This window comes from Podarcis cretensis (assembly GCF_951804945.1).
Source record: "Podarcis cretensis genome assembly, chromosome: 17".
Lineage (NCBI taxonomy): Eukaryota > Metazoa > Chordata > Lepidosauria > Squamata > Lacertidae > Podarcis > Podarcis cretensis.
In genome coordinates, this window is record NC_137187.1 from 22,977,827 (window position 1) to 23,002,283 (window position 24,457).

Here is a 24,457-nt window from a genome sequence, read left to right on the forward strand (position 1 = left end):
ATGAGCTTTTGTGTGCATGCACACTTCAGATACACATGCATGCACATGAAAGCTCATACCAATAACAAACTTAGTTGGTCTCTAAGATGCTACTGGAAGGATTTATTATTATTATTTTGTTTCGACTATGGCAGACCAATACGGCTACCTACCTGTAACAATCCTAGCATTTTAGAAATCTAGTGTCTAAATCGAGGGAAGCAATAGTCGCACTCTGTTCTGCCTTGGTCAGACCACACCTGGAATATTGTGTTCAGTTCTGGGCACATGGGCATAGCCAAGGGAGTGCAGGGAGTTAATTGCCCCCCCAAAAAAACCCTTTAAAAATATTGAAAAGCATTAAAAATACTCAGTACAGTGGTACCTCGGGTTAAGAACTTAATTCGTTCTGGAGGTCCGTTCTTAACCTGAAATTGTTCTTAACCTGAGGTACCACTTTATTTTTATTTTATTTTTTTCTTCTTTTTTAAATTTTATTTCCATGCTTATTACATACAAAAAAAGGGAACAATACTGAAAAGGGGATACAACTTAAGAGAGGAGGGAAAAATAAAGAAATGAAATTTACACAATCTGTTATTAAGTTAAAAATTATGACAAAAAATTATGATTACAATTTCATGATACAATAAAAGTAAAAAATCTCATTATCTTTTATACCCGACTTCCCATTTATTCCTTAATCCTTTTACATAAATTTACTGCCATATCAAAATACTATTTCCTGAGGTACCACGTTAGCTAATGGGGGCCTCCCGCTGCCGCCGCGCAATTTCTGTTCTCATCCTGAAGCAAAGTTCTTAACCTGAGGTACTATTTCTGGGTTAGTGGAGCCTGTAACCTGAAGCGTCTGTAACCCGAGGTGCCACTGTAAACTTTTCTGGGGAATCTACCCGTGATCTCCCCAAAATAGCTCATTAACTTTTGGGGGCTAAAAAATTCCCACTCCCCTAACAAAAATCCTGGCTACGCCAATGTCTGGGTGCTACAATTTGAGATGGATATGGAGAAGCTGGAATGTGTGCAGAGGAGGACAACCAAGATGATCAAGAGTCTGGAAACCAAGCCTTATGAGGAATGGTTGAAGGAGCTGGGTATGTTTAGCCTGGAAAAGAGGAGACTGAGAGGGGATATGATAGCCATCTTCAGATATCTCAAGGGCTGTCACATGGAGAAGGGAGCAAGCTTGTTTTCTCCTGCTCTGGAGGGAGGATTCGAACCCATGGCTTCAAGTTACAAGGCGATTCCAACGAAACAGGAAGAACTTTCTGACAATAAGAGCTGTTCGACAGTGGAATGGTTTCCCTTGGGATGTTGTGGACTCTCCTTCCCTGGAGGTTTGTAAGCAGAGGTTGGGTGGTCATCTGTCATGGATGCTTTAGCTGAGATTCCTACATTGCAGGGGGTTGATGATCCTCAGGGGTTCGTTCCATCTCTATGATTCTGTAACATAACAACAAAACTGCTTAGTCTTGCTGCAGGAAACCCCCCCCCCCCAATCATTCAGTTTGTACAAACTTCACACACACTCACACTCACACACTACATACGCTATGCTTCTGTTATAAATTCATAGAAAAGCAACCATACATCGGATTTGCACTGTTCCACTTTTATTTTACTCCATGAAGGAAGGACTACAAAATGGGGAAGGTTTGATACAGGCCCTTGAGCATACCAGCACATCCACAGGAGCCCTGCCCAGTTGCTATGCCAACCCTGATGGTCCTAGACAGAAGACCATCAAGATCACAAAGAACTTGCATATGGGAGTGGATTCAGCACGGACTGGAACAAAGGACAATAATCAGCTCTTCCCTCTGGGGGCAGGAAACTGCAAACTCCCCTCTGTCACCTGGAAAGTACTCATGGGGAGGGGGAAAGGGGAAACCAGCCAGGTGACAGGACACTCAGGTTACCACCACAACTCCTCCCTCAACCCCTCCTTTCTGTGATGTATGCATGATGTTTCTGGGGGTGGGCTTGATCTACAGGATGGGAATTTCAAAAGTCTTTATAAGACCCTGCACACCATTTTTTCCTGTGTCTTTCCTCTCTCCCAGTGGCGTAGCATGGGTTGTCAGCACCCGGGGCAAGGCAATTAATTTGTGCCCCCTAACCCATGGATTTGCGCCCCCTAGCGCTAACCCCCAGATGTTGTGCCCGGTGCACCCGGCCCCCCCTGCACCCCCACGCTACGCCACTGCTCTCTCCCGCAAGTGAGGGGAGCACCCTGTTGCAACAGTTTATTGAACTGCTGTTTTGCTCCACGTTATCCTGGTTGGTGTCTTTGTTTTTTGTCCAAGGGAGCCCTCGGATTTTTCCGTTAACAGTTTCCAAGGTGCTGCCAGGCTCTCGTTAGAGATTTTTAGCTGTACAGAAAATACACATCTTTGGATGCAGACACAATTATCCTTTCCCCAGCGTGTCTGGAGGAGCCATCACCAATCTAACTCCATGGATGGAGATCTCATCCCCCCTCAAGTGCAACACTGTTCAAAGGACCCCCCAGCCACCCGCTTCACTGGGGATCAGGCAGGCAATTAACATGAAGTGCAGAGTAGTCAAGTTATGTGTCTGCAAGAGTGAGTCATCTTTTATTGGCATTCCCTCAGGCTTTTGGAGATGCACCTGTTTACACATGTGTCCCCTTGCCCTCTCAACTTAGGTCTTCTGTTTTAACTGCTGTGCTGCTTTAATTGGGTTATTTTACTGCATATTTTAATTATGTGTGTCTCTTTTTAAAACGTTTGTGCAGGTGGTTTTTACAGGTCTCAGCTGCTCCCAAATCCTATTTTGGCAGAAAGCAGAAGATTAATAACAACCAGCAGCCCCATCCTCTGCTACCCAAAACTGTTTGTAACATCTGCAGTATTATAATGCAAAATATCATGAGTACAAACAGCAACAGAAGCTCTTAGAACATTTGCAGTAACAGGAACAATCACAATGAGAGCTCTGGCAAGCTAACAAGCGCAACAGCTACATGAAAGCACAACAAGGACGGCAGAACTGTTATTGTAACTCCTCACGTGTTTTCAGGTCCCTCATTTGGGACAAAAAGTACAGCTCTCTCATGTCTGTCATCCAATTTAAAAATTGCAGCTTTTGCTGGGCACATTCATGCTTGAACGGCAAAGGCATTTATGTGTCTGTCTATTGTTATGGTTCCAGCTAGTAGGTTGTGTGGGGTTGGAGCTTGTGTATGTGTGTGTGTGTGTGTGTGTGTGTTGTGATGGTTCACTATTGTAAAACACCTTAAGGATCTTGCAGTCCAAAGGTGAGGTATAAAACCTTCTAAAACAAATAAAGATTTCCTCAATCTATAATGTAAAGCCCACATTTATTTTATAAGCATTTTAAAACTAGCCAAGTCATTAAAAATATACATATTATCGCCATAAGATCATTAAGACTTAGGCCAGGCATGTCCAAAGTCCATCTCGGGGTGCCTAATCTGGCCCGCTGGTTGGTTTAATGTGGTTCCTGTGGCAGTTTATTTCTGGGGGTAAAATCCTCAACAACTTCAACCCTAAAAAAAAAGGGTCAACAACTTTGTTTGGCCTTTTGGTCGGCCCTCACGGCCCTTCACTTCATCAAATCTGGCCCTCTTTGAAAAAAGTTTGGACAACACTGACATAGGCAAAGAAATGGGAAGGAACAAAAACGTATCCCACACCAAGTGACATGGTATTAAAAGTTATATGCAACTGAAAGCTACCATGCTTGTGCAGAGAATTAGTGACCTCCATTGGCCCAAAATGGTATTAGCAACCACACAATATTTTTCTGGGTTTGTTTGTTTTTAAAGAAAATAACAGTATTCTTTTTATGAGCTGTGTTACCTTCCTGGTGTTGTTCGACTCCTACTGCCATCATCCCCAGACATCACGTCCGATGATGTGGGATGATCTGGCGATATTTGGAGGGCAAAGTTCCTCACCGCTGACCTGCGTCAGGTGTGGAGAGTCCTCTCCGCCACCGTTAGCATCAAAGGCAAGAATAACAAGCAGTTCGTATTGTATAGTCCTTTTTATTCAGTCATCTGGTTGCAAGACAGGAATCCATGTCTCCACACAAAGAGAGACACTGGCTACTCTGAGCCCCTCCTCTTCCGTTCCCAACAACATCCTGAGCACCAACGTGAATAATAATATTAACATTAAAAGCTTCCCTAAGCAGGGCTGCCTTCAGATGTAGTCTAAAAGTCTGGTAGTTGTTGTTCTCTTTGACATCTGGTGGGAGGGCATGCCACAGGGTGGGTGCCACTACCGAGAAGGTTCCCTGTAACTTGGCTTCTCGCAGTAAGGGAACTGCCAGAAGGCCCTCAGCGCTGGATCTCAGTGTCCGGGTAGAACAATGGAGATGGATATGCTCCTTCAGATGTACTGGACTGAGGCTGTTTAGGGCTCCAACACTTTGAATTGAGCTCGGAAACGTACTGGGAGCTAATGTAGGTCTTTCAAGACCGGTGTTATGTGGTCTTGGCGGCCGCTCCAAGTCACCAGTCTAGCTGCCACATTCTGGATTAGTTGTAGTTTCTGGGTCATCTTCAAAGGTAGCCCCACATAGAGCACATTGCAGTAGTCCAAGCAAGAGATAACCAGAGCATGCACCAGTCTGGTGAGACAGTCCGCAGGCAGGTAGGGTCTCAGCCTGCGTACCAGATGGAGCTGGTAAACAGCTGCCCTGGACACAGAACTGACCTGCGCTTCCATGGACAGCTGTGAGTCCAAAATGACTCCCAGGCTGTGCACCTGGTCCTTCAGGGGCACAGTTGCGCAATTCAGGATCAGGGTGTCCTCCACACCTGCCTGCCTCCTGTCTCCCCAAAACAGTACTTCTGTCTTGTCAGGATTCAACCTCAATCTGTTGGCCACCGGGAAGTCCCAGGAGTCCCACCCCTTTGCCTTCTCTGTTCTAGGATGTGGAGGGACCGACGAGCCCATGGAGATGGAGGATCCCCCGTACTCTCAAGAGACATCTCTGCCGGCTGTGCTCTCACCTCCCCTTCCTCTTCTACTATATCGTAATTAGGCAATTCCTCCTCGAGCGGTATAGCATCTCTCTCCCTCTCCTCCTGAAACTGCTGGAGACAAGTGAGGCGAAACTTCCCCCTCCTTGTCCTCTTCAGAGATAAGCTGATCAGATTGAGTGCACACTTCCCTGTCTTCCTGTTCCAACCATTCCCTGACATCCTAGATGTTTCAAGTCATGTAGGCTGCTATCATATACCCACCCCTAGGAGTTTAAAGTGATGGACCTTAGTTCTACTAAGCCAGGCATGGTCAAACTTGGCCCTTCAGCTGTTTTGGGACTACAACTCCCATCACCCCTAGCTAACAGGACCAGTGGTCAGGGATGATGGGAATTGTAGTCCCAAAACAGCTGGAGGGCCAAGTTTGGCCATGCCTGTTCTAAGCAGATGTATATAGGACTTGCCACTTCATCATTTGAATCTTCTTATAGTTTCTACCTGATTCTTTGACTTGTCTCTTTGCCATCAGATATGACCCACAGAACTATAGCAGCTGAGTAAGACTTTGCTGGCTGAAATTGTTTTGGGTTGAATCCAGCGTTGTCTGCATGCGAGTGGAACGGACTTCTGCTTACTTAACAGAATCTCCCCTTTGCCAAACTTCTGTTTGAGAGTGGGGGGGAGGAGAGGAAGTGGCACAGTTGTGCAAGTGGGAGTTGGCTCACACAGCGTTGGGATCTAATCTTCATCAATTACAAGCTTCAACTCCAAACCACTGAAATCCATGAGAAATCGGCCATGGATTTTCAGACAACTAAAGTGCATTAAGAGAGTGCTATGTACAATAATACGTCACTTATACAATCTATTTGAAAGTCAGATAATTGTGAATTCTTTGGACACTACACTCAGATGCTCTTGGTCTTTGTGTCCCTGAGGAAAACCTAGCTATAGTTTTAAAGCCACATTTTGTGTTGTTTTTGATGGTTGTTTAACTTTGCGTTCTGTGTGCTGCTTTGTCACTTGTTTTCTCTTAAAAAGCAGATTATAACCTTCTTTAGATCACTACCATCTGCAGGTATTCTTCATAAAATAAGTTACCGCAGTTTGTGGGTCACCTCTTCCTTTAGACACACACACACACACACACACACACACACACAATCTCTCTCTTTCAATGCTGCTCTCTGTTCTCTCCTGGCAAAAAGCAGGCCTAGCTAGTCCAAAAATGCCCAGCCTTAGATGGACATGGCATTTCAGCAATGTTCCTCAAACATACTTTGAAGGGCATGTGGATGCATGTAAAACAAAAATAAAATGACTTTAGGCTCAGCTCATAGGTCTGCTTATTCTCACTGCCGCACATTTTACACGGTTGAAGGAAAATAGCAGAAAAGGCATGCGAAGTGCAAGAGGTCTATTTCCAGCATAATTGAATTTAGTTAAGGAGTACCTAGGGCGTTTGGATAAGGAGAATCAAATCTCAAGGCCTAATTGGATAACATCAAGGAAAATCAACCTTGTGCATCATTGGCAAGCTCCTTCTCTCTCCAAGGCAGAATTCCCCACCATGCCAGATTACCAGTTGAGTTCAACATCAATGACTGGTTGAGCATTTAGCAATGCACTCTCCCACGTTTCTTCAAAAGAAATGCAACTTTCCTAGGACGTCAAGCATTGCTTTCCAGCAGGGCTTCAATACCTTTGAGAGCCAGCTGTACTGCCTGGATGAAGAGGAGTGGTGGGAGGCACCAACTGGGGAACGCCCAAGGGAACCCCCCAGGGGAGAAGGCTCAGAGCCAGGGGATTGATGGTGGGACGGTGATGGGTGTTCAGAGGGAGAAGAGGGAGCAGACTAGGAGGAGAAGGTTTTTGAAGTGAAGGACATGAGGAAGGAGTTGGTAATGCAGGTGAGCTGCGCACAGGTGAGCTGCAAGCAAGCTGCCAGCTAGCTCTGTGGAGGCTCCTTTTATTGACACAATATGCAAACCCAGGCAGATACATTTTGGGCTGTGACCTTTACACATCTTCCAGTCCCAAGATTGTGGGGTGGGACAAAGTTATTTTGGCACCTGTTTCCACCGTGTCATTTTCCCCTTGCACAATGTATGACGAAGGAGACAAAGGTCTCAGAGACAAAGGTCACAGACAGGACACAGCAGACTACTGAGACCGCAAAAGGTTAGACAGAGGGCAAGATGTTCAGACAGCTGTGGCTTTATCTGTGAGGGGGAGTGTGCTCTGCACCCCAAGGTCATGCATGCAGAGAGCTGAGGCTGTCCATGGGCGGGAGAGTGCTCCACAACCCAGCGATCATTCCTACAGTTTCAGAAGCTGAAGAGGTAACAGGCTTTCATGAGCAGGAAGAGATTCTGGCAGAGAGCAGTCCAGAATCAGAGGGACAAGTGGAAGTTGGAGAAGAGGGGTAGAGGGGTAGAGATGAGGCTGGCAGTTAAAGAAGCCAGGGAGTCCCCCTCCTGCTGTGACCATTACCTCCCAACCCTGGTCTCCTAGAACCTGCAGAGGTATGAAGAGGGCAGAGCAAAGAGAGACAAGGCAGAGAAGCTTCAGGTGGCTTGGGAAGGACCTGGGGGAGCAGGAGACTTAGAGAGCTATGCGAAGGCAGGGACCTCCAGTCCTTGCAACTGCCTCATTGGAGCAAGATCTGCTGGGAAGAGTGCTGTGATCAAATTCCACCCCCAAATAGCAACAGTCTGGAAGAAGCAATTGTTTGTGTTTTTAAAATAACACACACACACAATGCACAAATTTAAAAACACACACAATTGGCTTTAAAAAAAACAACAACCTGCCTTTTACATGAGTCTTGAGGTAATTTACAATTATACCATAAAAACAGAGTGGGGTGAGAAGATATTGGAGAGTTTGAGAAGGCGAGTGAAGGCCGGGAGATAATTGTTTTGATGAAAGGGAGAATGGATGAGCTAATGGTTACAATGGATGAGAGAGACACAAAGTTGCATGACTTCATTACATCGCTGGTCAGAAACGTTGTCAAAAATAGAAACCTGAAATGGATACCGACAATTTCCAAATCTAATCAGCAGCTAACATTGTCCCACAAATCATTTCCCCTGTCAAGACTGGGGTTGTGCGCCCATCTCACTCAAGAGGCCGGGGGCCAGTGCTGTCCGGAGACACTTCCGGGTCACGTGGCCAGCGTGACATCGCTGCTCTGGCCAGAGCCAGAGCCGCACACGGAAACGCCGTTTACCTTCCCGCTGGTAAGCGGTCCCTATTTATCTACTTGCACCCGGAGGTGCTTTCAAACTGCTAGGTTGGCAGGCGCTGGGACCGAGCAGCGGGAGCGCACCCCGCCGCAGGGATTCGAACCTCCGACCTTTCGATCGGCAAGCCCTAGGCGCTGAGGCTTTAACCCACAGCGCCACCTGCGTCCCACCTTTACCTTTACAGTGGCACAAAACATTTGCTAAAAGAAAGGAGGCAGAGCAGTCAATAGTCAACAGTCTATCGAGTGTTGTGCTGCAATACCACGGTATATATTGGCAAGTTATCATTTGGGAATCTTTGCCTCAATCCCCCCCCCCATCTTGCAGTTGGTGGGGAGAGAAGAGAAACTTTATCCGTTGCTATCCTAAAAACACACATTTCCAAAGGATTAAGAGAGAGATATAAGACCCCACTGGCTCAAGCCAAAGGCCTAGCTAGTGGAACAATTTGTCACAGTGGCCAACCCGATGTCTAGAGGGCATGAGCAGGACATGAACGCAATAGCAGAGGCTGGATGGCCACCTGCCTTGCACGATCTCGTGGAGATCCCCGCATTGCGGGGGTTGGACTAGATGACCCCGGGGGTGCCCACGATTCTTCGGTTCCCCTTTTCGATCTCTGGTAAGCCCTTTCTCTGAGCGAGAGGGAGACTGGCACACACACACACACACACACACACACACAGAGAGAGGGGGGGGTTGGTGCAGTTGTGATTTATTTATTTTTGCTCTTTCCAGGCAAGCGGAAAGCCAACTCCAGCCGAGAGGCACGAGGTGGAGGGCGGAGAGCGCCGCCGTCTCCGCGGCCCTATTCTTCCGACGGGCGAGGCCGGCCTCCGGGGCGGGAGCAGCGGGAGGAGCCGCCCCCCCGGCGGAGGGAGGAAAGGCGTCGCTGGCTGGGCAGCCGAAGGAGCCTCGGGGAGCGAGCGCAGCGCGCTTGGCTGGGCGATGGCGGCGCGGCGGGCGCTGCTGCTGCGCGCCTTGATCATGGGCCCGCCGGGCTCCGGCAAAGGCACCGTCTCGGCGCGCATCGTCCAGCACTTCGCGCTCAAGCATCTCTCCAGCGGGGACATCCTGCGCGACAACATGAACCGCAAGAGCGGTAGGCAAGGAGCAAATCCTAGGTGCCAACTGCCCCGGGCCCTGGGTACCCGAGCACCCACGAAAGCCCCCACGAATGGCAAGGGCGCATCTGCGCATTTCGGTGCCGGGGCCATGCACGCTGCAGGGCACCCACGGCCTCAGGCTCCCACGGTGGCGGGTACCCACGGTCGCGGGGCCAAGCGGGCACTCTTGGTGCAAATCATGCCCGGGTGAGCCTCAACCCCCCCCCCCCACGCCTTTTCCCAGGGACTCCAGACTTCGGGCATCCAAGGGGCCGTTGCAAAATTAGGAGCAAGGAGGGCTCCTCCAATGTCCAGTGGCGTAGCGTGGGGGGTGCAGGGGGGGGGCCCGGTCGCACCGGGCGCAACATCTGGGGGTTAGGGTTAGGGGGGGGCAAATCCATGGGTTAGGGGCGCAAATCCACGGGTTAGGGGGCGCAAATTACTTGCCTTGCCCCGGGTGCTGACAACCCACGCTACGCCACTGCCAATGTCAAATGTGTCGCTTGCAAACAGACTCCTCCCCCCTCCCGCTGCCTTTTTGCCCCTCTGGCATATTGCTGGGATGCGCCTTTGCAAACTCCGCGTGGAGGAGAAGCAGAATTTGTCCCTCTCTCTCCCCTCCCCTCCCCCTCTTTCTTTTTTGGCTGCGTTTATCATCTTTCTGGCAGGTGGAGAGGATTTCCTTTCAATGTTCTTGTTGGGTTGTTTGCCCTTACTGAGAGCTTCCGCTTGTACGTTTCCGAGCACAATTCAAAGTGTTGGTGCTGACCTTGAAAGCCCTAAACAGCCTCGGTCCTGTATACCTGAAGGAGCATCTCCACCTCCATCGTTCAGCCCGGACACTGAGGTCCAGCACCGAGGCCCTTCTGGCGGTTCCCTCATTGCGAGAAGTGAGGTTACAGGGAACCAGGCAGAGGGCCTTCTCCGTGGTGGCGCCTGCCCTGTGGAATGCCCTCCCATCAGATGTCAAGGAAATAAGCAACTATCTGAATTTTAGAAGACATATGAAGGCAGCCCTGTTTAGGGAAGCTTTTAATATTTGATGGATTACTGTATTTTAATCTTTTGTTGGAAGCCGCCCAGAGTGGCTGAGGAAACCCAGCCAGATGGGCAGGGTATAAATTATTATTATTACTATTATTATTATGGATTGCTTTGAAGCCATTTCTACGCCAGGTAACTGTCATTTTAGCCCAACAATTCCCCTCCACCCCACCTGTCCTTTATTTTGCCAGAACTGTCCCATATATTTTGCCCACCCAAAGGTGGCGGCAACCCTAGCTCTGTCCTACCAGCAGCTATGGTAAGAAGAGGGGCGAGAGATGTGCATTGTAGCGAGTTGGACTAGATGACCCTCAGGTTCCCTTCCAACTCTGCAACTCTACGATTCTGGGTTTGTTGGCGTCGGTGGCTGTGCTTGGGTCTTTTGACTCATGGGTGCACAAGCACCACTATGGAGCAAACAGACGCATAGGCAACCTTGTGACACAGGTGGAAAAATTGAATTGTGTGTCTCTGGAGGCCCAGGGTTTGGCATAGTGCGATCTTTCCTGACAGGCTCTCCAATGCCTCTTTGCAAACTGCTTGCTTGGCCCAATAGGGAGTGCCGAATTTACGTATAAACTAAACAAGCTATAGCTTAGGACCCCACTCTATTTTTTGTTGTTTAGTCGTCTTAGTCGTGTTCGACTCTCCGTGACTTCACGAACCAGAGCATGTCTTGGAAACACTCACGTTCTTCTCAAAGCTTCTCCTTTTTAATGTCCATGGAGTTTTCTTGGCAAAATACTGAAGTGGTTTGCCAGTTCCTTTTCCAGGTGAATCACATTTAGTCTAAACTCTCGGATATGACCTGTTCGTCTTGGGAACACCTGCATGGCATAGCTCACGGCTTCTTGGGGTTGTTCAAGCCCCTTCGCCACAACAAGGCAGGGATCCACTCTCTTGGGGGGCCCCAAAAAATTTAAAGGAAAAAATCCTGGATGTACACTTCCAAAATATAAGATAGAAAACAAATAAAACCTACATATAGCAACAGTGTTTTGTGTTGTGTAGGTTCCTATTTGTTAAGTGCAAATGGCTTTAGATACCGATTAGGTCCATAAATTACCATATAGCATATATTCAACATAAAAAACAGCAACAATTCGTTATTGACAAAGGACAGCTGGACATATAAAGGGCCCCATTACCTTCAGTAGCTTAGGGCCTCATCAAACCTAAATCCGGCCCCGCCAATAGGTGAAAGTTAAACCTGTGCCGGCCATGGGGTGTACACGCAATGACAGCATTCTCTTTAGAGTGGTGCACTTGTGGGGCACCCTTGCCCCACTGGGTTCATGCATTAATGCAGAAGTGTGCTAAAATGTCAGAAAAGCCCTGTTGAAGTAGACCAGAGCTCCCCCCACCCCCCTTCCCTCCACGGAGCTGTCCAGGCATCTAATAAAATGTGTACCACATCTTTTTTCTGCGTATTTTGTGGCAACCCAAACTTAGTGGCGCCCACCCTGTGGAACGCCCTCCTATCAGATGTCAAGGAAATAAACAACTATCTGACTTTTAGAAGACATCTGAAGGCAGCCCTGTTTGAGGAAGTTTTTTATGTCTGATGTTTTATTGTATTTTAAATATGTTGTTGGAAGCTGCTGAGAGTGGCCGGGGAAACCTAGCCAGATGAGCAGAGTATAAAATAAAATAAAATAAAATAATATTATATTATATTATATTATATTATATTATATTATATTATATTATATTATATTATTATATTATATTCTTATCAAAAAGCTCAACAGCTTTGGCCAACTTTTCCCAAAAAAATCTCAATAACTTTGGGTGACCTACCCCAGAAAGCTCAAAGTCGTTCTGTTTGATGTTTAAAAGATTGATTTCTTAATTTGGGGTTCAAAAAAACGGGTCTTGTCTTACACACGGGGGCATCTTATATGCAGAAAAATATGGTAATTCTTGTTCTGCCAAGGCAGGAGTTCTTTTTGTTAAATATCTTGTGTAAATGGAAGTGGAACGTTGCTATGGAGCTATTGCTAGCTTTGTGATTATCATTTGTTTTTAAAGTGCATTGGTTTAAAGTTGCTTCTATGTTGTAAGCTGCTTTGAGGACCAGGTGGCAGAAAAAAAAGAGAGAGTATATAAATCTAACCCAACATTCAGTTTCCAACAGAAGCTGGTTGAAAGCTTCTTAGAAGCTTACCAGCAGAGCATGGAAACAGCAGTCCCGGTTGTTGTAAGTGTGTGGCATTCAAAAATGTGCTCATTCTGGGATTCCATTTATCTTTCTTGGCTCCTGTATCTGTCTTCTGTTATTATAGTGCTGAAGTTTAAACCCCCAACCCCAGTACGTCAGGTTTCAGGACTTGAAGCTGTCTCTCCAGTAACTATTTGGAAAGCACACTGGTTAGCTAGTTGCTGTGTTTCTGAGGTGCTGAGACAGTTCATAATCTACTTTAGAAACAGGCATGAAAAATAACCCTGAGATGGTTTTTGAATTGCATTGTGTGTTACTTTCCCTTGCTGTACTAAGGGTGAAGCAGCACTGTTTTTAAAATATATTTTTGTTTGCCATTTTTTATTATTTTAACCATTCAAAACATGCACGTAACGCAACAAAGAAACAATAATTAACAAAACAGAAGAAAAGTGACTGTTCGCGAAATATAAATGTTAATGCAATCGTTTCAGTCTTGCAATGTGGATGTATACAGTACAAAAAGTTTGTTGCATTGTGGATGCATACAAGCCCCAGATTTTACTGCCTTATCCCTTACATACCCTTGAGTGTCTGCTGGATACAAAAATGGCAATCATGGATTTATTGGCGCTTTGTAATTTGCGCTTAAAGGTACTCGTTGGCTTGCTTTGCATGTAGCACTGAGCCAAAGAAGCATGCTGGTGTCTACAGTTACAAAAGTCTGGTGCCTGCCAAGCGGTGGGAAAGAGTCCATGGGGTCTCAGCAACCCACACAGAGTCTGTGTCCCTTTGGAGAATAGAAGACACGGTGGAGATTGTGGTGCTTTGAGAAATACGATTTATTCACCTATTTACACCTTCCGTCTCCTCATGCTGCCAGGAGCTAAGCTATGGTTTGGCTTTATGTTGCATCCCAAAGCAAGCTTGTGGTTTGTCTTGCTGCTGTAATAAATGAAAATCTGTCCGTACTCCCTTATGGGGGACACAAGAGCCCTTATAGAGTCCTTTGTAGGTTCTCCATCGGTCGGAGAAAATAACAGAGGCCAACCAGAGAATATTGAGAAGCAAAGCAGCTGGCAAGCCTGATCTTTACTGAACTGTTGCAACAGGGTGCTCCCCTTACACGCAGGAAAGGAGGAGGACCCCAAACAAAGGTGTGCCCGCCCTTATATAGACATTTTAAATTGCCAGCCCTGGAGTCCAAGACCACCCCCAGAAACATCATACCTACATCACAGAAAGGCAGTCTACAGCAGAAATCTAAGTGCGTTGTTTATCTCCTGTCATTGTTTATCTCCTGTCTGGCAGGTTACCTGTTAATGCTTACTTGATTGGATACCTTGGGGAGCCTGGCCAGTCTTTCATAATGATAAATACTTAGTTCCTGAGCCAGGTCACAGGCTTACCCTATTCATACACAGACATACCCTTAAGACAGGATTTGTGAATGAAAAGACAACGGGGAAGCTTTTCCATTTTCCTTTGACTTTGCAGAGAAAACATTTGGTCAGTTTGGGAGCCAAAATGGCTTCATGGCTGTTTTCCTGTGCTGCTTCAGACATGTGGTTTATAGATTTGTGTTTGCTTGGTACATTTATGAACATTTATTATATATATAAGACCTTAATTTTTTTATTTCACTGCAAACAAACAATGTTTGTTGCTGCAAACAAACAAAGAGGACTGCTCTTGGCTTACTGCTCATGGTCTTGTTTGCAGGATACAAAGCACAAGCCCAGGTTCAGACATAACACCAACCTCATTCGCAGCAAGCCTTGGTTTGGCATTGTTGTAAACAAAATTGCCCTTTTCCCTTATGGGGTATCCAAGAGCCCATATAGAGTCCTTACATGGGTTCCCTATTGGTAGGAGAGAATAACACATGCCAACCAGAGAATATTGAGAAGCAAAGCAGCTAGTAAGCTTGATCTTTATTGATCTGTTGCAACAGGGTGCTCCCCTCACCCGCAGGAGAGAGGAGGGACCCAGAAAAATGGCATGCAAGGCCTTATAAAGACTTTTGAAATTCCCATCCTATAGATCAAGACCACCCCCAGAAACATCATACATACATCACAGAAGGGGTGTAACCTAAGACCACCCCTGAACTACATCACACCTACATCACAGAAAAGGCGGTCTAAAACAGAAATTTGAATATTGTTTTTCTCCTGTTGTTGTTTATCTCCTGTCTGGCAGGTTACTTGATTGGATTGCCTGGGTAGCCTGGCCAGTCTTTTGTAATGATACATACTTAGTTCCTGGGCCAGGTCACAGGCTCACACCCTATTCAAACACAGACGTACCCTTAAGACAGGATTTGTGAATGAAAAGACAGTGGGGAGGCTTTTCCACTTTGACCTTGCAGAGAAAATATTTGCTCAGTTTAGGAATCAAAATGGCTTCAGGTCGGTCTTCCTGTGGCGATCTATGTATGTGCGGTTATGAACATTACCATATATCTAAGACCTCAAAATTCCTATCACAGCGTAATGCTGCATGTGAACTCTCACCCTTTCCCCCTGCTCTGGCTAGTTAAAATCTCATGTGGTGCTGAATAGCAGGCACCTAGCCCTGTTCAAATAAACGTTGCTACCCTTCGCAAGTTCATGCAAGTTAAACATAAACTTGTATTGACGCTCAGAAGGCCAACATGCCTGACTATGCAGATATCCCTTCCCGGTGCGCCCAGTGACTTTATAGGCAATTCCCCTAGGAGTTTACAACTGACGTGGGATAAAGTTAAACCCACACCATGGATGGAGGGGGAAGGCAAGTCAGATATGACACGCAATTTGCCAAAGAAGTGGACTTTTTAAATGTAGTGTTTGAGGCCTTGTGCCAAAGATCCGGGGGGAGAGCTGCTTGGTTGGTACCATAGATGTAAGGGTAGAGATTGATGGTGGCTGGTCTGGAATGGTGTAAAACAAGATAATATTCAGGCCCCAATCCCATATGCATGCACCTGGGAATACAGCTGTGCTCAAACTATGGCACTCTTTTCTCAAGGAATTTTGGACACTGTAGTTTAGCCCTCGCAGAGTTATAAATCCCAGCAGCCCTTAACAAACTACACTGCCCAGAATTCTTTGAGGGAAAGAATGTGCTTTAAACGTGTTTTAAAGGTATAGGGGGTACACAGACCTGGTCCCACTGGGAACATTGAGATTTTTCTTCTGACACATGTAGAATTGCACTGTAACTGCAGTCAAAATGCAAAGGTTTTAGTTATGGGAAATGAGAGAAAAGGAAGGCGAAAGAGATGTTTATACTCTTACACAGCGTTCAGAATTTTCTGCCATGGTGCCACTTGTGACAAGTGAAAATCCCTGGACAGCCTGACGACTCCACCATCTGAAGGTGCATGCCTGGGGACCCTTGGATCTTGGCTGTTTTTACACACTAGTGTGCAAGTAGATAAATAGATACCGCTCCGGCGGAAAGGTAAACGGAGTTTCTATGCACTGCTCTGGTTAGCCAGAAGCGGCTTAGTCATGCTGGCCACATGACCCGGAAGCTGTACGCCGGCTCCCTCGGCCAATAAAGCGAGATGAGCACCGCAACCCCAGAGTTGGTCAAAACTGGACCTAATGGTCAGGGGTCCCTTTACCTTTACCTTAACACATCCTGTAGAATTCTATCCATTGTATTTTATCTGCACAATCAGAATGAATTTCAGGAACCCAAAAGTCGTATTGAAAAATACGTCTTTCAAACTGTCTGCCCCAAAAACAGCAACTAGGCATTCTGTTTTGGTGACTGTAACCTTGGCTTAACGGGGCTTTTGCCGCCTAGCTTATATATCTGAGTTTCTAACACTGCTCTTACACTTAAGTTGTCAGAGGAGGAACTGATGAAAAGATATTGCAGGTGATAGAGACAATCAGCTGAAGGCAGCTCCTGAAAAAGGGGGACAAGAGGTTTTTGGTTTTTTTAAAATGGATCATTGGCCGGATGACGCAGGGAGTAAAATATTGAACACAGCTGGTTCCTAAGGCTGCAGTCTTAAGCCTGCATGCTGGGAAGTCTGTCTCATTGAACTCGGTGGGACTTGCTAAGTTAATGTTTTTAGAATAAAGGTAAGAACACACACACACACACACACACACACACACACACACACAGGCTATGGAAAAGAAGAGCTAGCGGACCCAACTGAGGGAGAAACCAGTTAGAGGGAGTACCCTTGTTGATCAAATACAGGGAAAACACTGGTTGCAGAAACTAGGTTGAAAGTGTTGAGACTGTTGCGCTCAATGGTGGGCTTGAAGAGTTTGGGAGATGGGAGATTTTGTTGAGAAAACCTGAGCAGATATTCCTCAAAATTTCTCCCATGTCACCTTTTCCTTTAATTTGGTTTTAAAAATATCAGCCATGCTACTTTAACTCAACAAGGCCTGGCATGGAAGAGACTGGAAAGATGAAGAATTAATTAGGACTAATTATTTTGAAAACAGTGTGTATAATGTTTGGAAGAGGTTTGTTGAGCTTGTGCTTTCTTGCTCTCCTCCTGAACGGGTCATGCATGGCTCTCTAGCAGAGGCCTGACTCTCTAGAAGCGACTTCTCGCCCCTGATGTTTCTCTACAAGTGCTTCAAATGAAAAGCAGAAAATTCAGAAACAACTTTGGGCAAGTTGTGTTGTCCCACGTAGTGTTCTGATGACTTTTTTGTTGTTTTTGTTTTCTTTACTTCCACAGAAGTTGGTATCCTTGCCAAGTCCTATATTGATCAAGGCCGACTGATTCCTGATGACATTATCACGCGGCTGATGCTCAGTGAACTGAAAAACCTGGAGCAAAACAGTGTGTTGTTGGATGGTGAGAACTGGACAGGGATGTGGAAAGTGCTCTCCCCCCCATCCTTGCGTGGACGTAAACTATGAAGTGGAGATGAATTCTGGAACGTTTGGGGCAGACATAAGGGCTGTGGCTCAGTGGTAAAACCTCTGGTTTGCAGTCAGAATGTCTCTGGATCTCCTGGTGGGGCTGGGTGATATATCAATATATCATCCCAAACCAATGCCGGTAGACAGCAGTGTCCTATGTTCCTGATTCTTGTGGGATGTGATGCATAAGTAGCAGTCAAGTACAACATTCCTTGTTTTCCTAGAGTGGACATGCGGGAGAATGTTTGGTCCAGCCAGTCAAAAACTTCCTGTTTCCTCCTGGCTGGGACATACCATATTTTTTGCTCTATAACACACACCCGACCATAACACGCACGTAGTTTTAAGAGGAGGAAAATCCGTAGGCATTCCCTCCATAACACGCACAGACATTTCCCCTTACTTTCTAGGAGGAAAAAAGTGAGTGTTATGGCGCAAAAAATACGGTACTTCCTTTTGCATGTGACTAGAGGTGGGTGTGACCTTACCTGTCCAGGTAACTAAAGGGCAAGTCACGCAGCACACTCTCTTTTTTTGACTTCCACCGTCGTTGGAGCAGCTTTTTTCTAGAAATGCTCTATTGTCTCTCAGCCAATAGAGGACACTGGGATTATCCCCATATGGGATAGACTCACATGTATATACTTTGTAACTAAATCTGCCTTCAGCGATCCAACTGTGAACTGATGATGTGAGTAAACTTCCTTTATATACTTTATACAAGAATGTGGTGTGTTTATTCTTTTAAGAGGGATATAAGGAAACATACCAGGAACCTTAGAGTGTGAGGCTTATACAAGCCTGCAACCAGCTATCTGCTGTGCATTTAAAAGGGGAATGTAAAACTCTGCTAAGTAAAGGAACTTGATAGCGCAAGTTAGGAAGGATATTAATATGCAATATATCCTCTCCTGCCTCCCTGAACATCCCCACAATTCTCAGACTTGGGTGGGAGTGATTGCATAGCTATTTCACAAAGGCACCTGAGATTTCTACAAGGACGTTTCTTTTCTTTGTCACAGGCTTCCCTAGGACTGTTCCACAGGCCGAAGCTCTGGATAAAGTGTGTCCAATAGATACGGTGATTGACTTGGATGTGCCTTTTGAGACGATCCAGCAACGCCTGACTGCCCGCTGGATCCATCCTGCCAGTGGCAGGGTCTACAACCTTGAATTCAACCCTCCCAAAGTCCCTGTGAGTGATGTTCGTTTCTAGTCCAGCAGTGTAGGAACAAATATTCTCCCCCCAAAAAACCTCTTTTTTCTGTGTGCCATTCAAGCAGTGGACTAAATGCTTGGGTCACCCTGTATCTTATTACAAATGCACTAATAATCTCTACTGTTCCTTATGGTTATGATTGTGCCACGAGTAGCAGTGGATCTAAAACAATTCTTACTAGCTGGGAATGCTTGAAACTGATAGCGCTCCTGCTTGTTGTTGTTTAGTCATGTCCGACTCTTCATGACCCCATGGACCAGAGCACACCAGGCACTCCTGTCTCCCACTGCCTCCCACAGTTTGGTCAAACTCATGCTGGTAGCTTCAAGAACACTATCCAACCATCCTGTCCTCTGTCGTCCCCTTCTCCTTGTGCCCTCCATCTTTCCCAACATCAGGGTCTTATCCAGGGAGTCTTCTCTTCTCATGAGGTGGCCAAAGTATTGGAGCCTCAGCTTCTGGATCTGTCCTTCCAGTGAGCACTCAGGGCTGATTTCCTTAAGAATGGATTGGTTTGATCTTCTTGCAGTCCATGGGACCCTCAAGAGTCTCCTCCAGCACCATAATTCAAAAGCACCAATTCTTCGGCGATCAGCCTTCTTTATGGCCCAGCTCTCACTTCCATACATCACTACTGGGAAAACCATAGCTTTAACTATATGGACCTTTGTGGGCAAGGTGATGTCTCTGCTTGCTAGGGGTTATTAACTGCAGGTAGGAGAATCGCTCAGCATATTTGTGATCGGTACTATTTGGGAAAACAGAGTGATAATTAGCTGATTACTAAATACCGTTGATGCTGCAAGTAAGTGCCTTTGTCAGTCTGCTATAAAACAGATGAGCTGGTACAGCCTTGCATGGGTTCTACTGGTTAATACAAACCTGCTATATGTATGCTTGTTCCCCGAAGCTCAGTGCTAATTGGGATATTGCTTAATGGTAAAATAACATGTCCTGATTGAGGAAAGGAGATTGATGCTCAGGGAGCACCTGACACCTGATGGTGGAAGGTGGAGAACAAAATTCAGACTGTCTATCCTGCCCCTCCCATCTCAAAAAATACCCGTCAAAGCTGACAGTGGCAAACATTTGACCAATGTGCAGGTATGAATGGTACTGTAAGTATTTTTAATAGGTGATTGGTGGCTATAAAATTTTCTAAAAAAGCAAAGCAAAACAAAACAGGTCATTCCAGAGGTATCTGTGCAATGATACTGGATTAAGACCCAGTCCCTCCTTTAACCCTTAACTTTGCCACACACAAGAAGGGGCAAGATGTATATACAAACATCACATACAGGGTGACCCTTAAGCTACAGAGCCAGGGAAACTGTGACTGTTTATTGTTCAGGTGATTCCATGTTTTAATCTGGTACTGTTTCTGGCATTCAGCAATCTCCTTGCTATATGTAGGTGGGGCCAGGGTTTTATTGTAATGGCCTATAGCTAAATACAATAAAATTTGGTTTTACTTGAGCAACAGCACCAGTTTTATGAGAGCAGCTTTTGAAGTTTAGACTACCTGGTTTGGAAATAGAATTTAATATGTTCCTGTTATAATTTCTTTAGAGCCATCGAAACAAAATTCACCGGGTGAGCAGAATTAATCCCTGTCACAGTAGATAAAGACAGAGACCACATCCACAACATGCCCCTTTAATAGTCATGCCTTCTCCAAAGAACCCTGGGAACTGGAGTTTGTTATGGGTACTGAGTTTTTAGAGATCCCCTGTTCCCCTCACAGAGATACAGTTCCCAGAGTGGCTTAATAATCCATCTCTCTTCCCAGGAACTCTTGAAATTGTAGCCTTGTGAGGGAAACAGAGGTCTCCTAAGAGCTTTCAGTTCCCTTAGGCAAACTACAGTTCCCAGGATTCTTTCCCTAAATGGCCTCGGCCCAGTATACCTTAAGGAGCGTCTCCACCCCCATTGTTCAGCCCGGATACTGAGGTCCAGCGCCGAGGGCCTTCGGGCGGTTCCCTCCCTGCAATAAGTGAGGTTACCGGGATCCAGGCAGAGGGCCTTCTCTGTAGTGGCCCCCTCCCTGTGGAATGCCCTCCAGATGTCAAGGAAATAAACAACTATCTGACTTTTAGAAGAGATCTGAAGGCAGGCCTGTTTAGGGAAGTTTTTAATGACTGATGTTTCAATGTAATTTTAATATTTTGTTGGAAGCTGCCTAGAGTGGCTGGGGAAACACAGCCAGATGGGTGGGGTATAAATAATACATTATTATTATTAACTTTGGGGGAAGCCATTACTGCGTCACATGGCGTAATTGTGTGCAGGTGTGTCTAGAGTGAAACGGCATGGTGCCTGAGACTTCTCCTTTCCCATAACCAGGGTTGTGATGATATTACTGGAGAGCCTCTTGTCCAACGGGATGATGACAAACCGGAAACAGTTATGAAGAGGCTAAAATCTTACGAAACTGAAACCAAACCTGTCCTGGAATATTATCGGTAAGCTCCTTACAGTCATACCTCAGGTTACAAATGCAGTGGTGCCTCGCAAGACGAAAAGAATCCGTTCCGCGATTCTCTTCGTCTAGCGGTTTTTTCGTCTTGCAAAGCAAGCCCATTGACGGCTTAGTGGATTAGCGCTATTAGCGGTTTAGCGGCTTTTAGCGGCTTAGAAAAAGGGGGGAAAAAGGGAAAAAAACCCGCAGGAACTCACAAGACATTTTCGTCTTGCGAAGCAAGCCCATAGGGAAATTCGTTTTGCGAAGCGCCTCCAAAACGGAAAACCCTTTCATCTAGCGGGTTTTCCGTCTTGCAAGGCGTTCGTCTTGCGGGGCACCACTGTGCTGCGGTTTGGCCGTTTTCGGGTTGTGGACCGTACTGCACCCGGAAGTACCAGAACGGGTTACTTCTGGGTTTCGATGCTCACGCATGCGCAGAAGCGCTGAATCACGTTACACGTGTACGCCAATGCAGCGGGTTGCGAATGTGCCTCCCACAAAGATCACGTTTGCAACCGGAGGTATGACTGTATTTTATTAAGCATCTTCTCTCTCTCTCTCTCTCTCTCTGTTTCCCACACGGTTTGGTACCTGTGGTCCATGTTCACTCCTGATAGGCCCCTCCAGTGTCAGGTAATGATGCTCCTAGCCGCTGAGTCAGTGGCTTCCTGAGCAGGATTTCTAAAGAAATGCATGCTGATTTCTACAAGTCACAGAATTCTGATCTCCTTAGTTTATTTCTTCCTCTTCAGATCCTAGATTGGATAGGGGAGGGAGTCCTGCAAGGGAGTCCTCGAAGAGGTCCTTCAAAGTGTTGCTGGTGATGTAAAAATTGGGGTTTGGCTTTTGCAGCCAAGCTCCCCACGGGACTCTGAGTCCCCTAAGTCCATAATCGGTCAGAGAAAAATGGATGGAGGCTGGCAAGCAAGGCAGATATTTATTTTTCTGTTGCAACAGAGTTCCCTTTGTCCAAGGAGGGACAGACCCTGAACAAAAGTGTGCAGGAATCTTTAAAGACTTTTGACATTGCCCAACCCCCTTAGCCAAAGACCAACCCAAAATTCATACATACATCATAGGAGGCTGTCAACAGCAGAAATCCTGTCTGTCAGGATACCTGATAATGGTCGCAGATTGCATTACCTGGGCAGCCTGGCCATTCTTTTGTGATGGTTAATACTTTAGCTCCTGAATCCAGGTCACAGGCACATCCTATTCCTACACAAAGACGCCCTTAAGACAGGATTTGTAAGCGAAAAGGACAATGGGAAGGCTTTCCCCATTTGCCTCCCTTACTGCAGAGGAATATTTGAGGTCATTGGGAGAGTCAAAATGGCTTCAGGATTGCTCTCCTGTACTATACATGGTTTGTATATTTAGAAATGTGTGCATTTATGAATATTTATACTATATTCGAAACCTTAGGATACTTATAACACCGGACAAACATGACTAACGTATCTCTTGTCTCTTCTGTAGCCGGAAAGGCGTGTTGGAATCTTTCTCGGGAACAGAGACTAACAAGATATGGCCCCACATTCATCGTTTCCTTCAAACCAAGCTGCCTGATATAAGCCAGAAGGAAGCATCCACCAACAGATGAAGGAAGATCCATTACTGTACTGACGGGATAGAAGCTGGTGGCTAAGCTTCCAGAAATATATTCCCTAATCAACAGTAGAATCATGGAGACCTGGTTGTTGTTGTTGTTACAAATTGAATGTGCCCACAATGACAAATAGCCGACTTGAAATCTCAAGAAATGTTCACATTTGTAACTCTAGTATTTTAATTTTTTTTGTCCTCTGGTATGTTGATTTTAAAAGCGCTAATTTTGTATTTAGATGGACCTGCATTTTATAAAAGTAATTTAATATTAAATTGATTTTTTTTAACAAAATACAGCTGAAGAATCTCACGGTTTGTCAAAAGGAGAGTCCTGATCTGAAATGAAACATGGAGGATGCCGTTTTACCCAATGTGAACACGCATGTGATTTCAGTAAAAACATTAAGGCTGTCTGTTTTGGACTCTAACATAGTGATGGGGCATGTGGCTTTTGGGAAAGAGTAATCCTCTCAATGTCCTTTGGAAATTTCAGTACAAGCCACCTATATTCTTATTTGTTTTAAGTTTTGTATGGCCACATAGCAGTAACTATTCCCTGGGCTGCTTACGAAGAAGATAGTAAAAATACCATAGGCCCTAATTAGTCAATAAGCAATAAAAACGGCAAAAAAACCCTTCCCCCTAACGGATACAGCACAAACAGTTGACACCTTGTACTGAAACCACCCTGTGCCAAAGATTAGTTTTAATAACCCAATTTTTAAAATTTTTTTAATGAATCGAGAGCCAGTGTGACCGCAGAAGAGCCGGCACGGTCAAACAATGCTCAGCTCCAGTTAATATTCTTGCGTCCCTGTCTTGAAGTTGCTGCAGTTTCCATGTACAGTGGTACCTCTGGTTACGAACTTAATTCGTTTCAGAGGTCCGTTCTTATCCTGAAGTACCATTTTAGCTAATGGGGCCTCCCGCTGCCGCCAGCGCGCAATTTCTGTTCTCATCCTGAGGTAAAGTTGTTAATCCGAGGTACTACTTCCGGGTTAACAGAGTCTGTAACCCGAAATGTTTGTAACCCGAGGTGTCTGTAACCTGAGGTACCACTGTACGAGGTGTTGCTGTCTAAAGACGTTGCCGGAGGGTGGGTCATTATGGCCAAGCTACCTGCAGCCAGGTGTTCAGTCCAAGGTGTTCAATGGTCCAGGGGGAAAAGTAATTCTTACAACTTCTTACTCAGAAGTCGGGACTGGACTTTGCTTCTCCGATTCTAAATACTTTTATCATTATAAAAACCTTCTATAGTAAGGACTTAGTGGTATTGCTGCATCACCTTGTAATGCGACCATCAGGTGGGCAGAGTATAAATAGTAAAACCATTATTATTATATCTCTGACACATTGTCTTGTAGTGCCCGGGTTCAGCATTTGTACGCTCCTTTAACTTGAGAATTAGTCCAGATGAGTGTCTTCCGTTTTGTTTGCACAGCAAATCCTGCCACAACACCAGGACAGTTTGCTTGTGTTGCTGTTGTCTTGTGTGTGTTGCATGCACACATGCAGCTTGCTTCACCAGCCCACGTTGCTGCAATCCTCCTACTTGCACCCCACCATCAGACTCGCTGCTTCGTTGTCCTGTACTCTGAACTTTCCACCCCCAAAAAATATGTATGCAGAGGGATGTGTAAGGAAGGGCAAAGGAGCCCTAACTTTCCAAACAAGGAGCCAGACTCCTCTGCCTTTCAGAATGGCCCTTTGTTGAACTGAATGCACACCCCACATACCAG

The 24,457-nt window shown here is 45.8% G+C and overlaps 1 protein-coding gene across 1 annotated transcript; it reads left to right on the forward strand.

The window, feature by feature from the left end:
- Positions 1-9,144: 9,144 nt before the first annotated feature.
- Positions 9,145-23,010, forward strand: AK3 (adenylate kinase 3). The gene is made up of 5 exons (XM_079959814.1): positions 9,145-9,331; positions 17,243-17,362; positions 18,453-18,625; positions 20,993-21,111; positions 22,590-23,010. Exons 1-5 carry the CDS (start codon positions 9,178-9,180, stop codon positions 22,711-22,713), a joined length of 690 nt encoding a protein of 229 aa, XP_079815940.1. The 5' UTR covers positions 9,145-9,177; the 3' UTR covers positions 22,714-23,010.
- The last annotated feature ends 1,447 nt before the right edge of the window (positions 23,011-24,457 follow it).

Coding starts and splice junctions, on each gene's coding strand:
- AK3 (XM_079959814.1), top strand. CDS start 9,178: ATGGCGGCGCGGCGGGCGCTGCTGCTGCGCGCCTTGATCATGGGCCCG. Junction 18,626..20,992: donor TCAACCCTCCCAAAGTCCCT/GTGAGTGATGTT, acceptor TCCCATAACCAG/GGTTGTGATGATATTACTGG. Junction 21,112..22,589: donor CCTGTCCTGGAATATTATCG/GTAAGCTCCTTA, acceptor TCTCTTCTGTAG/CCGGAAAGGCGTGTTGGAAT.